The 14,936-nt window shown below is 48.2% G+C and overlaps 1 protein-coding gene across 1 annotated transcript in view; it reads left to right on the top strand.

The window, feature by feature from the left end:
* Positions 1 to 8,110: 8,110 nt before the first annotated feature.
* The window catches only part of LOC138450571 (interferon-induced transmembrane protein 3-like), a 32,185-nt gene continuing 25,359 nt past the window's right edge, over positions 8,111 to 14,936 (top strand). Inside the window, exon 1 of the mRNA XM_069604845.1 lies at positions 8,111 to 8,680. Within this exon, the coding sequence (XP_069460946.1) occupies positions 8,330 to 8,680 (351 nt within the window). The 5' untranslated portion in view covers positions 8,111 to 8,329. The remainder of the gene's footprint in view (positions 8,681 to 14,936) is intronic.

Below are 14,936 nucleotides of genomic sequence, written 5' to 3'. Positions count from 1 at the left end.
GGAGACTCAGTGGATTTGGTCCATATAATCATCTCCAGCCGGTCTTGACTGTCGTCGCTTGGTTTGGATAGAGTCTGTACTTTCGCTGGGTTATATGGTCGGATAGCTGGGTACCGTTTGTAGTGCGTGCTCATGCTGGGAGCAGTGGGGTTTGGTGCAACCTCATACGGTCGGTGGTTATTCTCTCTGGGATGCTTCTTCTGGTTGGGGGGCCCGTCGGGAGGGATTGGACACTCAGATTTTCCTTCTTCAGTCTGAATCGCTTGGGAGGGAGGAGGAGCAGGGAACAGAAAAGAGATCCAACAATAGGGATCCTCCCGTCCCTCGCACACTATCGACAATCCACCAAAATGGTGTTAAATAATAGTTAATAAACATCAATCAATGTAAGGATAAGTGGTTCAAGGTAATTTCAAAGTAACAGCAGAAAAATGATTTCAGAGAATATGGATATCCTACAATACACAGAGTGTTTTTTAATCAAGTCAAGTAAACATATTTTTCAAAAATCCAAGACACATCACAATATGGCTTTACGTGTTTCGAGGGCATCCCCTCTTCTTCATAAGCCTTTCTTGGACTGATGATGATTTGTAATTCATGTTCCAAAAGTACATTATCAGTGAAAAAGAAAAATAGAGAGACCAAACATTAATAGATATGATCAAATAATAGATAAAGCAGTTATAAGTCACTTAATTCTATAATAACTCATTCTTCAGTTACCACTGCTATCTATAGCATATGGTTTATTATCCAATTTTGTTTATGTCCAATGCACATACATCAAACAATCTGTGTGGTTTATGTCATCCAAGTTTACACATGTCCAAGGATGCTAATGTCCACGGGTATTTGCAAAGTACTGCGCCAAATAGCATTGTAATCAATCTACTCAAATATTTCAGGGCATAAGCATGAAATGGCAGAGTTACCCAGTATCCGGACTAGTCTGGATTCGAATGGCCTCTGATGGAGTGTGTAAAGGAAAATGAACTCACCTATTTGTGTGTAGGTGTCTTGTAAAAAAAAGAAAGAAGAAGCAGCAGGAGTGGCCGCCAGTAGTTCAAGTAAAAAGGTAGTAAACATCTAGACCTGTTCAGGAAGGGGACCAGGTTATCAAAGTCAGTAAGCTCCTAAAAATTCTTACATGTTTATAAATTCCAGTCAGGATTTGAAATTGAGACAATTCAGGTGCAAGCTGTTCAAGCAATTAGCAATTGAGCATAGGTCAAGTCACACTACAGTTTGCCTTAGGGTTGTGGTTAAATGAGGAGTAGTGATAATAGTTAAACAGAATGCGTATGTAATTGCATACCTTAAATGTAATTCCAGAAGCTACTTGAGACGTAGCAAGAAAGCGTAGTGTCAATCTCCCATCCTTCCAGGGCTGATATAACCCAACAATTAGAAGCTGGAGGAGGAGCTGGACATGAATCCCACCACCAAACTGTGTAATCCTGGAGAAATCATTGAATCCCACGATACCTTAATTGCCAGCATTGTGAGTCCCTGGAAGCGATTCAGTGCACAGATTTTGCTATTTATAAAACACCTCACTCTTGTCTGATAACTCGATAGAGCTTCTTCCTTTAAAATAGTAATTGTGACCATTCGTATGTTGCACAGCTATTTGTCACTTGGCCCTGGACGGAATCCTAACATGTGAGTGTTCCTATAAAAAAAATGTTGTTGCGCTGGGTATTAACATGCCACTAACGTGAAAAGGTGGATAGGAGAAAGTAGGCACGCAAATGAACCCGTAAGAACCCTGCAAAAAACAAAAAAACCTCTGTTGCGCCTCCGCGTCTAAAGTCTCCAGAAAAGCTATTGGTATAAGGTTGGCTGTCCAGGGGCACAGGGAGAAATGAGCAACCACCCAGGAGTAAATAGATATATGATTTATTAAAAGCCGAGAGAGTATTGTTGTCATTTAGGAAGCTGACTAAGGGGACCTAAATAAATGCTACTAACACAAACCTACAGACTTTGCGGATGTGACTCTCGTGAATTTTAATTGACTTCCCAGATGTATCTCTCTGATTTGAACAAGTCCGTGCCATGCAGTTTTATGACCACCTGAATCCCGTGTTTATAATGGTTAAAACGCTTCACAGTTGTCCTGTAAATGCCTGCAGTGCTGCTGAGGCCCACTACGCAGTCATCATTTTATGGATCTTGTTCAGCCTTCGTGGGAGTTTCCCAGCTTGCATTTAGCACATACAATGAGCTCCTTCGAGTGCAGGGGACTTCGATGAGGTGACAGGATACCTGATACATTTCGTCACAAGACCTTGACGGGCGTAGGCGAGGCTGCCAGGTTTAATTGCGCCCATCCCAGAAGTAACACAGAGCCGCACATCACAAAGGCCAGGCCCCATGTACAAGGAAATCGAGCAGTCATAGAGTCGGTGTGTTTGGGTCCTACAAAGAAGGCATATCGGGTGTCTCCCACCTGCCCCAGCTTGGATGTCTGACCAGAGAGTCCGAGTGATACCTCCCCAGCAATGCCAGGGGGCATCAAGCATCATCCACCATGAGTTACTCCACTTGGAAAGACGGGTTTAGACCAGTGGTTGAAGTGGGCGGGAGCGGTGCTCCTCTACTTTAAAAAAAAAGTTTTACTGTTCCTATACTTTTATTTTAAAAAAGGAACCGTCCAGGAATGGTTTATTTTTAAGATAAAAGTGTAGTAAGTTGAAACTTTCACTTCGGTGCACTGCACTGAATATTCCCTTAAACAGCTGATGTGTTTGGGGGATTGGATTGCCACGTAGGAGGAGGAATGGCAGTGGGGTTTGTGGTGAGCGGCTGCAGGCCAGCAGGTAACATAGTTCCACTACTTCTTTTGTACACTTTGACCACTGGTTTAGACACTCGGTGTCCTAGCTTCAAATCGTCCCCTTGTGTAACTAAGTCACATGGGCAAGGCACAAGGTGGCGTGTGAAGAGGCCACCGGTGGGGAGGGCTAAGAGCTCACAGACCTATCCTTTTTAGCCTGTGGGGTACTCAGGGCCGGTCTTAGACCAGTTTTCACCCCAGGCGGGAAGCATTGCTAGCGCCCCCCAAAATGTTGGAGAGGTGCTAACTTCAGAGATGATATGGGGGGGGTTTACTCGTGTGGGGGAATCTAACTTCTTTACACATTCTAATGCAAATATTCTAGTGCAGCTTCAATGTTACAACCAGTTAACTCTCTCCTTCACCTCTGAAACCACACACTTAAGGACTGCTGTGAGAATGCACAATCTCATGCCCCTACCCTTCCAATCAATCAACTGACATGCATGTACAAACACGCATTTGATTTCAATTGCCTAAAAATGTATGCATACAAATGCGTGTGCTAACAACAGTCTAACTGGTACCTGTCCGCTCCCCATGTCCCCGTTTCCCACCTTCTCATAAGTGCCTGACCTGGTGCTTCTCCAGTGCCAGTATGCGCATTGGTGCGTGACCAGGTGCAACATAATGATGGGTGCAGCTTTTTGTCTATGGGCCTCATTACGAGGTGGGCAGTAAGGGATACCGGGCACCGGTAAGGAGACCGGTGCCGGTAATCCCTTACAGCCCAATTCCAAGGTCCCTTAGCGGGTACCGCAAGTGACGTGTGGTTGGACCACACGTCCTTTATGGTTCCCGTTAGGGGACCAGGGCGCTAATTACGGGCCTGCTATTAGTCGTAATGAGGCCCTATGTGTGCCCTGTGTAGTCTCTTAGCAAACACCAACAACAGATCGCAGAGTGCAGAGTGCTCAGGAATCGAGGAAGACCCACAAAATATATAAGCACACGTGGGTGCTGTATCACTTATCTGCAGGGCCCTTTTAGCCTGCAGACATTCACTAATATTCAAGTTGATTGCATTATTTCAGTAACAACACGGATGGGAGGCTGAAACGTTAATAATGGACTTCTAAAACATAGATTGTTGCTTCAGTGGCCCGCAGCCCCAACATTACCATGTTGTATTACAGCGTAATACTACATTCTGAACGTCCATTCCTCTATTGTGTTTACATTGGTTGCACAGTATTAATACTAAAAAGAAGCTATTTTAGGTTATTTTACACTCGTAATTTTGGAAAGAGAACACTTGATGTTTAGAAATTGCTGTGCTTGTGCTACACCCAGAGCATGGCAAACAAAAGAAAGGACTTTTCATGGCTTTGTTAAAGTGTACTTAAAATGATGACAATGGTGTTATTGGAGTCAGACTGGCACCCCCTGGAGCCTGGCACCTCAGGCAGCCGCCTGCACCGCCTGATGAAAAGACCGGCCCTGGGGCTACTTATCAGGTTCTGCTGTGGGGAATGGACGTCGAATAGAATACAGTACATCAGCACCTTTGGTGCCCTGAGAGGGATTGAGCAGAAACAAGACACCACAGGGGGCCACCTCAGAGGTGTGGGGAAATGGGAGCAGGTTCGCTTTTGGTCGAGGGACCGAAGAAGATTATGAGGGGCATCATATAAAATAACATTTTGTGAACTCATGCCAACGAAGGAGACCTTGGATTTGACATCTAGGCTGTTCCGATAGGGGGGCTGCGGTACTTGGGATGCACAATATCTTTGCTGCTTTCTGGTCCCTGATTTAAACAAGCAGAGGCGTTAATTGGTTGCATCATTGTCCCTTTTCTGCCAATGTTGGGTTTCCCGCTGGTGGACACACAAGGGAGACACAGGCACACCTCGGTTGCAGTCCAGAATGCAGATAAAATGGCAGAAGCCCCTATGCATCAGGTCCTATGGATGCATGGGTAAAGAGTCCGATGTGCACACTACAGCTGCCCTGGAATGGGGTATACACGGGATATACAAAAAAGGGGTATCGGGAGAAGGGAGGCCTCCTCTCCTTTCTTCCAACCAGCGATGCAGGTGGAAGACTGTAGCAGATTTGTCCAACCCCCTGACATTGACTGCCTACCTGGAAGAAGAGGATGTTGTTTGCCCCCTCTGGTTAGGGCACCAATCATACAATGTTGTTCGGCTTGCGGAATGTTTGTTAGCAGGATTGCGTGCAGACAAATGTAGTGGAGTGAGCATTTGCCAGGTCAGTGTTAAGCGGCTGTTTTTTTTTCTGCAAGTTGAAGGCACTTTGCTGCAGGACACCAGTTAGAACAGTTTAGTGCAAACTCAATACATTGAAAGAAATTAATTGACAGGGTAAGAAGGGCCGCCACGCTCCCAGGTGTGGCGTAGAGGAAGGGACAACAAGGCGTCACGCAGCTTCTTTGATTAAAAGGGGCACAGCCCGCCAAAACGGGACCAGCCCCAGTGTCAGTTCCAAAATCCACCTGCGTACGAGTCGTTATTTTGTGGTGCGATCGGCCAGTACAGATCCCCGGGCCGACTCCACTTAACACCTTAGTGGGCAGGGTGGCCAGCGGGCCTCTCCGCCATAAAAGAAGGATGAGGTAAGCTACTGACACCGTATAGTAGTTCACCAGTTTATTCTGGACCCCCAGAGGAGCAGTGCACCCACTGGGCAAACAGATCAACAACCAACTGGCCCGTGTGGAATGTTGATCCATAAACATGGAACAACATTCCGCACGCGCCATAATACAGAATACAACAAAGGACCATCATGTCACTAAAATGAAAGGTGACGCGTTTGGTTGATTTATACATTGCATGTACTTCCATAAGAGCTAGAAATATTGACTGCCTTTTGGGTAGCAAACAACAATATGTGATGATGTGGGTGGTTCTATAGCAAACATTCTACACCATATTTGTTTCCAATTGCTTTTTGATGGCATTTCTATCCTGGCTGCAGGGCTGAAGTCATGAGTTGCTGGCCCAGGAACATGGGTACTGAATTATAGATGCGTGTCACAGGAAAGGGTAGCACAATGAGCAGAGGATTAGTCCATATCAGGTCACAGCCTGGTGTACAGTGCGAGATCTTTTGAGCTTGGCGAGTCGCAGAATAGGATTCTCAGGGCTATTTGTCCACGGGGGAGATCAAGGGTGGCCGGAACAGTTGATGCAGAACTGGAACCACCGATGCTGTGTGGTTCAAGTCCCGCAAACTCTTTCAATTTTTCCACAGGTCCTTCTGAAGGAGTTAAGTCTCACCCAAAGTTAGGAACTTAGGCTCCACGTAACATGCCCCACTGCCAATCTGGGGCCTGCTAATGAGGTATGTTACACTTTTTTTTCCTATTTCCAGTCTCTTGCACTTGGAAATGTTAAAGGTATTTGTACCGCGCACCGTCACCAACGGTGTTGGTCCCCAGGCGCTCTGGCGGATCTGCAAACGAGAAGGTGGGGTGGGTTAGTAGGTGAAGCGGGAGTAGGATAGTGAGAGGAGTGGTGTTCTGTTGGCGGCTTCAACTCGGAATACACCGGGTGCTGAGCTTTGGTGTGAGTGTCGGATCGATGTCAGTCCTTGTGTGCTGTTGGTGCGGCTTATGTGTTGTGAAGTGCATGCGGGTTGTTGTGCGAGAGGTGGTTGTGTGAGATTTTTGAGTGAGATAAGTGCAGAAATGCTGAGTTTTTTTGTTAGTGTGTTGTATGAAGTTTAACATGCTAACATTCAGAACTCTGTCCGAGTGTGGCGCTCGCCAAGCCTCCCAGTCTCATCAGGATGGGTGAAGGGGTTACGCCTGGCGGGGTTTTAGGTTTGTGTGAGGTGCTCCCTGTGCTGTTCTAACACGCTCTGTAACTGTTCTAATTGCGCCTCCCCTTTCTATTCTAGTGAGCTCTGTAGGAGTACTAATCTTGATGGATTGAATGGTGTGGGTTGGGTGTCTATTCTCCTCCTTGGTTGCTGGAACTGGTGTTGTGGTCTCCTCTCACTAACTTTCTATCTAAATGTGCCTGCTGGGGGTTTGGATATGGTATGGCTGGGAGGCAGTGGATGAGTTGTTTAAGGGCTTTCGCCTCGGTCTGAGTATGTGATCTGTCTATGGTGACCTTTTGTTGCTATTTCCCATTTGGGTTCTGTGTATGTCCGTTTTGGGAGAGACCGAGGTTGGTGTTTTTCATTGTTGTTTAACGGGGTGGGCATTCTAGTGCGTCGCTGTTGTAGCTACTCTGTGAAGAGCCACAATTTGAGGAGTTTCCTGAATGCTAGGTGGTTTGTTGTGTTCCGTATATTCTTAGGTAGGTCATTCCAGGTTTTCGCCGCCTGGTGAGAGAAAGAGGATCCTCTGAGTTTTTTTCTGTTATAGGGTTTTGGTTCCAGGCGGATGTCGGTGCTTGATCTCAGTGTTCTTGTTGGTTGATGTAGGCGTAGTTTATTGCTTAGGAATTCTGCGCCTTGTTTGTGTATTGCTCTGTGCGTGATGCACATGGACTTGAACTTTATTCACTGTTTTAATGGTAGCCAGTGTAGTATTTTTAGCGCGGGTGTGATGGAAAGGTGATATAAATTGTTATTTAGAGGCGAGGAGAAAAATCAAGCAAGCTTATGAACCCTACATGCTGCATTACAGAAAGACCAAAACACTTGGGAAGTGGCAGATTATTCCGACATTATTTGCAGCTAGGGCTACGTTTTAGGGGGTGATAAATGGGAAAGGAGGTGTCGTGTGCATGCAGATTAAGTCCACTGATATATACTTGGGAGAAGTTACAAGATTGTACAAAATGGAAAATACCAAGGAGCAAATCTAGCTGTTGGAACACAGGGGTGGATTTCTAAAATATAAAACAGTGGAGCATTCTTGGTGAGTAAATGTGTATAGCACATATTTACTGCACGAACCGTCCCCTGGTGCAGACCTTGGTGTGTAGGCCTTTGCAGTTCAGGTACCCATTGGGGAAGCCTGGAGTGAGTAGATGTGTATTGTACACAGTTACAACACGAACCGTCCCTGATAAGGAATTTTGGTGGGTAGGGGGTGCGCGGGTCTAGGGGCCAGTGCAGTTCAAGTACACGTCATCGAGTCGGTCTGTGACAAAGATACTTTGGAGGGTCAGGGCCAGTGACTTGTTTACAGTGTTAATGATACCGTCAGTGTGTGCAGCTTTTTCCCATTCTTCCACCCATCCCCGAGCGTTCCCTGGCAGCAGGAAATACACTCCTTGCCTGAATGTGGGCTTTTGTTTTACAGGGAGGCGGATGCTTTATCTGTGTGCCTGAATGAACAAGGACGGACAGAATCCTCTGAGCCCAGACAGAATCCTCTGAGCCCCGAGGCAGGGCACACCGCACCCTCTTTTCACAGAGACAAAGGACATGGAAGATACGCTTCTTCTTCCAGGAACGGCCCAGAGTAAGCTTTGTCGTCCTGCTTCCTGGTCCTACTCAGCACGCATCTGAGAAGGTCCAGGCAACATCCAGCACATCAGACGAGAACAGCCATCACTCGAAATGTACGACTATGCTGTGTACTCCAAGGACGCCCCAGAACCCTCTGCCCCCAGCAACCCTCCTCCGCCTATGGAAGGGCCCGGCTTCCCACCTTCCACCCATGGGACGGCCTATCCGCATGGCCCCCCAATGCAACCACCAAACGTGCTCGTCTCCTCCCAGTACCCTCCCGGTTACCCGCAGTACACCGTGGGCTTCATGCAAGGTCAGAACATGGTGGTGACCTCCCAGCCCACGGTCATCATGGGACCCGTGCACGTCTACGAGCAGGACTACCTGTGCTTCTCCGTATTCAACATGCTCTGCTGCTGCCTGTGTCTTGGCATTGCAGCTCTCGTCTTTTCCGTAAAGGTACGTCTCTTTGTGAACAGTCTCTGCATGTGTGGGTTTCACTGGGGAAGCGCAGTTGTATTATGATCACAGCAACATTATCATACAGCAGGGGGCGCTGCAGCTCGGGGTGTGGGACTCAGCAGCGCGGTAACGTGTACTGCTGCAAATCAGGCCTCGCAGGGCTTTAAGTGGGCCGGGGCCTGCCGGGGCCGGGCCCCGGCAGTCTCCAAAAAGTGGGACTGAGCCGGGGCCCTGCCGGGGCCCCCCCTTCCACTGCACGCAACATTGGCGGGATGCATTATCCCGTCGCAGCGGCAGCCGCGACGGGAGATGCGCCTGCCATGAAGTCAGGCATCTGACAGAAGTGGCAGCCAACCACAGCGATGCTGTGCCTGGCTGCCACTTCTGTAAGTCATAGTAACTGCCTCTGGTGACCTCTCGCGCGAGGGGTCACCAGAGGCAGTTACTGTCCCTTTGTTTCCCCAGGTCGCCGAGGCGTCTTTAACCCTCGGCGAACCTGGGGATTCCTCGACATTTTTCGAGGTTTATGAAAGATGGCTTGAAAAGTACACAATTCAAGCCATCTTTTATAAATCTTTGCCGACGGACAATTTTGTCCGTAGTCAAAGTTTTATAAAAGATGGCTTGAATTGTGTACTTTCAAAGCCATCTTTTATAAAACCGAAATGTTTAAAAAAAAATGGCCTGAAAAGTAGGCAAACCGTAAGGTATGCACACACACATATATATGCATGTTATATATCTGTGTGCGTACCTTACTATGGTTTGTGTACTTTGCAAGCCATCTTTTCTAAACATAGAAATAAATATTTCTATGTTTAGAAAAGATGGCTTGCAAAGTACACAAACCATAGTAAGGTACGCACACAGATATATAACATGCATATATATGTGTGTGCATACCTTACGATTTGCGTACGTTTTAGGCCACGCCCCCCACAAGCCACGCCCCCAAATGAGGGCCCCCCTCGATTTCTTACCCCACTTAAAGCCCTGCCTCTGGTACTTATTCTACGTGGGCCTCGGCCCTGAGCAAGGACAGCTTCAGGCATTTCAACCTTTACAGATCAAAGGGGCCTAGATCCGGGGGCGGGGGTTGGGGGGAGGGGTTGGGGCTGAGAGGCTGCAACTGATCCCGTGTTGCCAATCAGCAGTCAATTATAAGACGTATACTACGGCAATAGATTCCTTTCAATATCATTTTTTCGTTCTGGGGCTTTATATGTGCCCTTTACAGCGTTCGCTTAACCAGGTCATTTGCTGGAGCCCTTCAGGGCGCCACCTGATAGTGACGCCCTAAAGTGCTCCAGCAAATGAAGTTTGTAACGCGAACGCCACAAAGCGTACATTTAAAGCAAATTAATAAACCCGGGCGTTAAGAGCCAGCGATTACCACGGGACGACCAACAAGCAGGGAGCTGAAACACTATAAATGCCCACTGAAAAGATACACATTGTTTGTGATCAAGAGGCTGATGCAGAGGTCCCAGTGTTAAAAGACAACAAGGCGATACAAAGTGGGTATTTTGCGTTTCAGCTTCCTGCTGGCTGGCCGACTCGTGATAATTGCTAGCTATTAATCCAGGGCTGCATTTGAATCCATTATAATGTATGCACCCCATTGGTGCCCCAGGCTGTTTTCCGCTCTCAGCAAGGGGGGCAACCATCATGTTCAATTGGGTCACTGCACTTCTTAAGTGCACCCCATTCCAGAGCACCCCTCTGCTAATTCAGGGACTGGCCTTGAATTGGCAGAGGGGTCCTCTGGAAAGGGGTACATAGCGTTGTGGGTCTCGCCATAGAAAAGCAGGTGATGAAGGTTGAGGTGGATAGTGTATGTGCATCTGAGCAGTGGATAAGCAGTCCTGAGGGATTTAGCACTGATGCATTGGGTAATGCTTCTATGCTGGGGACGGGGCATGCAGTGTTTTTCATTTTCTTACTGGAAAAGCAGGCAAGACTGTGGCTCACGACTATGGTGTGTATGGCGCACCAGGAGGTGTACGCAAGAAGGAACAGCAACACACAATAGGTGAAGAGGACTTGTCATACATAATTCCTTTTCATGTCCCCCCTCTACCTGAGGCACAAACCCATTCTCAGCCGCTGGATCAAAGAACCCACCACAGACAACCCACACATCACTAGTCCCCATGCTTCACTGCTGACTGGCACCTGCCCTTCACGCCTCACCAAAACATGCAACTTTCAGCTACACCTCTTACGCAAGATCGGACACATCCTTCCCCCTGACGACTTAAGCACCGCAGTTCAAACACTAGTTTTTTCCAAGGTGGACTATGGAAACGCTCTCCTCACTGGACTCCAGCACCAGCAACTATCCAAACACGCACACATTACCCGAGCTCTCTCACAGCCCCACTGGCTCTCCATACCCCAGAGAGTTGCTTTCAAAGGTTTCTACATAGTATAAAAAGCTGTGCACCTAAAAGATCACCCCACCTTCAAGATACACTGAAACCCATCACCCTCACAAACACTAGACAAGCAAAGCCAACACCTCCTACACACTTCACTCTACAAACTGATGTGCACACAAAAACAAGCATTCACCCAGAGCCTGGAATACGCTACCATTCCACACCCGCGCCACTCCCTCCATTATCACTTTTGGAAAAAGCCTCAAAACATACCTGTGACGAATTGCCACCTGGAAGGATTCCAAAGCTTTAGGTTTTTTTTATTTTTATTAACACATGGAATGAGGGTAATTGCAGCTCCAGAAGGGGTAATCTGCCAAACATTCCCTCTACCCATCTACTCCATGCCAAAAGTATAGTGCACTCGTGCCCTGCCACATATGTAGCCCGATCTGCCGTGCCTGCTCTACTTGTGGCACAGAGCAGGTTCACAGATCACAATGTGCCCGCTTGAGAGAAGCCGAGGCCGCTAAGTACCTGCTGCGCAGAGACAGTATTTAAGATATGCCCCCTGTACCCAAAACTATGATGCTCATATGTAAACCAAGCTGGTGGCAGGGTAAACTCTGCTATGCCTGAGTTTACGTATAGTACATGGTACTGCTTATGACCACCACACTCCAATTGATATCACCCATTTGTCAGCTCCTGTGAGTCAGCTCTGCTTTGGAAGGTGATGTGTATCCCGCTCAGCCGGGTGTAGACCGACAAATGGAAGGTTAAGAACCTGGAGCACCGGACCTCCTCTTTTATCTCTTTATGAGGCAGGTCAGCCCAAGACAGCAGGCAGCTGTCCGGGTCCGGGCATTAAAGGAGCACACATGTTCAAAAGGAGTATCCTCACACCAGGGTGCTGCATCTCTAAAGGCATTTTTTCTCAGCGAGAAGGGGGCAGGATTATGATAGGCTGGAGGGCTCTTGTCAATGGAAGGAGGCTTCCACTATCTTGAATCTCACTTTACTGTCCCGCCACTCAATCTAGAGCAAAGCACTTTGGGTGTGACATCATAAGGGCACTGATACGTTCTGAAGATCTCAATGGACTTCCATTGCCTTCAGCCAGAGGTGTTGATGGAATCATCCAAGACAGAAGGAAGATCTGTCCCCTACCACTCCCTGGGCACATCACGAGTTCTCTCTACTACGGATCAGGACCTACTACTCGGCACCAAAATCTCCTGAGCTGGGAGAGCAAACCCTGAATGGAACCATTCTATCCTTTAGTCCCTTGAGAGAGCCGCACAGTGACCAGCAGGCTAGACCAGCAGAAGCTCCCTGTTATACCGCACCAAACTGGTTGCCCCTGGTTCACCGCACATGGAACGAGAGGGAAGTCGCTGGCACTGGTTGCTGAGCTCCTCCACCAGACTGAACATTGCTTGCACCTTCAACCAGCTCAAAACTGCCTTGTGTCCTGGCTAAGCTAGTCATCTGCTATGCTTGAAACGACTGCTCAATGCTGGGACCTGAACTGAATCGCTGGAGAGTCACATGCCAACTCTAACCCCGGGTTACAACCACAGTTCAACTCAGTTAGCTCCTCAACTGCCACCTCATTAATCACACATCGACACACCGAAGATCACCACTTCGACGACCACCGCCCTCTGACTCGAGTTGCTGGAGAATCCCTCCTACTGGTGGCTAAAGCCTGACTGGGCCTGGCCAATTGCGAAGCGTTCCTGGGACCACCCAGACATGCATCCTCCAGAGCTGCCCTACTACTGCACAGAGCACCCGTCTTTGCTCCTAGTTGACGCCTGCTTGCTGCTGTGGCCTCCAGAATCCTATGTGTAACGCTCACCTGATTCCCGTAGAGGCGCCGGTCTTGACTGGGCGTATACCGTATCTTCAAAGGTGATGTGTAACACACGGCTGGCTCTTTGGGCTGGACCTCTGTGCACTGTATGTCTGACTCGAAGGGTAAGATGTCTGCAGATAGAAAATATGGGATTAAGGAACTGGGTTATTGAATGTCTCTCTCTTCTTCCCTTTCTCTTCTCCTGTAGAACCCCAAAGGTTAACGCTCTCACCTTAGGTAAGTGAACGCCGTGCTCTCCATCTGCCTCGGGGCAGGGTGCTGTAACCAGTTTCTTCACTGGATAAGGGGAGCAGGCCTCTTGACTTCAGAGGACTGCTGTCCGTCGTTTACTGCACGAACGGTAAGTTTCGAGTATTTCTAATGTCTTTAAAGTCTTTAGTAATGATGTTTCTTGTTTTGCAGGGTTCCGGCGATGGCGGATGACGGGCTGAAGTGAGTTGAAGATGGAGCCCGTGTGATGAATAGAAGCGCCTGGAAGCACGTAAGTAAGCGCTTGTTGCCTGCTTCACGATGCGCTCTAACTGTCTTTTTATTTTGCAGGTACAAGTTCGGAGCGGCTGCAGGGTGCCGGAATACCCACTGGGTTAGATGTGGAAAGGAGTAATGGCACGTGAGTATTAAAGTTCCCCAATGTCTTTAAACGCACCTTGTTTTGTCTTTCAGATGCGGGATGCAGCGCCGAAGGCCTCCGGAGCGTGCGAAGAGTTGGTAAGCTTTTGTCTTTCAGATGCCGGAATGCAGTGTGAAGACCTCCGGAGCGCAGGAGGAGTAGGTAAGCCTTTGTCTTTCAGATGCCGGAATGCAGCGTGAGGCGTTGGTGACAGCCGATGGACCAGGTAAGTGAAGAGCTGTCACTGAAGACCGTAATGCTAACCTGTTCTTTCTTGTCTTTATAGGTGTTGCTGAAGACTGGATTCACGATGGTAAGCTTTTTTCCTTAGGCCCAGGATCAGATGCAGAAGACACGATGAGCGTTCTGCTGCAGAGGATGCAGAATAACGCAAAGCAAGATTCATCCATCGGGTGTGGTTTAAATAGCCTCCTGTAGTGCTTAGGTGTCTCCTTCCACAGCCACGCCTAGGTAAGAAAAGAGTTCCTGCTTTCCAGAAGAGTTCCAGTGTTCTGAATCTAGGGAGTGGCTCCTGCCCCACCCAACAGGAAAAGTAGTTCCAAACAGAAGAGGATCAGAGGCTCAACTGGCAGGCAAGTAAGCAGCATGGTCTGCTGCAGGTAAGTCCACCCAAGCATTATGAGCCCGGCGCTTCCAGCACTGGGACTGGGCATATTTATGAGCCTGGTGCCACTGGCGCCAGGACTGGGTCCAAAAGGTCCCAATTAGGACTGGTTGGCACTCGGAACCTGGGTTATGGATCTGCTTCCAAGGGAGTTGGGAAAACCCTGACCTTTTGGAAGCAGAGATCATGACAGTACCCCCCCTCAAGGCCCCTCCCAAACCGGGCTTCTCCGGGGGTTTTGGCTTGTCAGGAAATGTTCGGTGAAATCTTTTGATTAGGCGAGGAGCGTGGACATATTCAGCAGGTTCCCAGGATCTCTCTTGGGGGCCGTAGCCTTTCCAGTCAATTAGGTAAAATAGTTTAGATTTGGAGATCTTGGAGTCCAAAATGCTTTTGACTTCAAACTCGAGTTCTCCATCAACTAGGATAGGTTTTGGAGATTTAGTTAGTCGGGTTTGAGGTTGCACGGGTTTTAATAGAGAGACGTGGAAGACCGGATGTATCTTCATGTGCGGGGGCAAGTCCAACTTGACCGCTACTGGATTTACTATGGTAGTGATGGAATAGGGACCAAGGTATCTTGGGTTGAATGTGCGTGGCCCTTTTAGAGGTAGATATTTGGTGGATAACCAGACTTGATCCCCTACTTGATATTGAGGGGCTTCCTTCCGATGTTGATCTGCTCCTTTCTTGTATTGTTCTTTAGCCCTTTGAAGGTGAGAAACAGCTTCCTTAAAGGCTTGGGTGATTGTAGA

This window comes from Ambystoma mexicanum, chromosome 1p, assembly GCF_040938575.1.
Source record: "Ambystoma mexicanum isolate Mex_15411 chromosome 1p, UKY_AmexF1_1, whole genome shotgun sequence".
NCBI lineage: Eukaryota > Metazoa > Chordata > Amphibia > Caudata > Ambystomatidae > Ambystoma > Ambystoma mexicanum.
The sequence above is the reverse complement of the archived record's forward strand: the minus strand, read 5'-3'. Positions and strand labels throughout refer to the sequence as shown.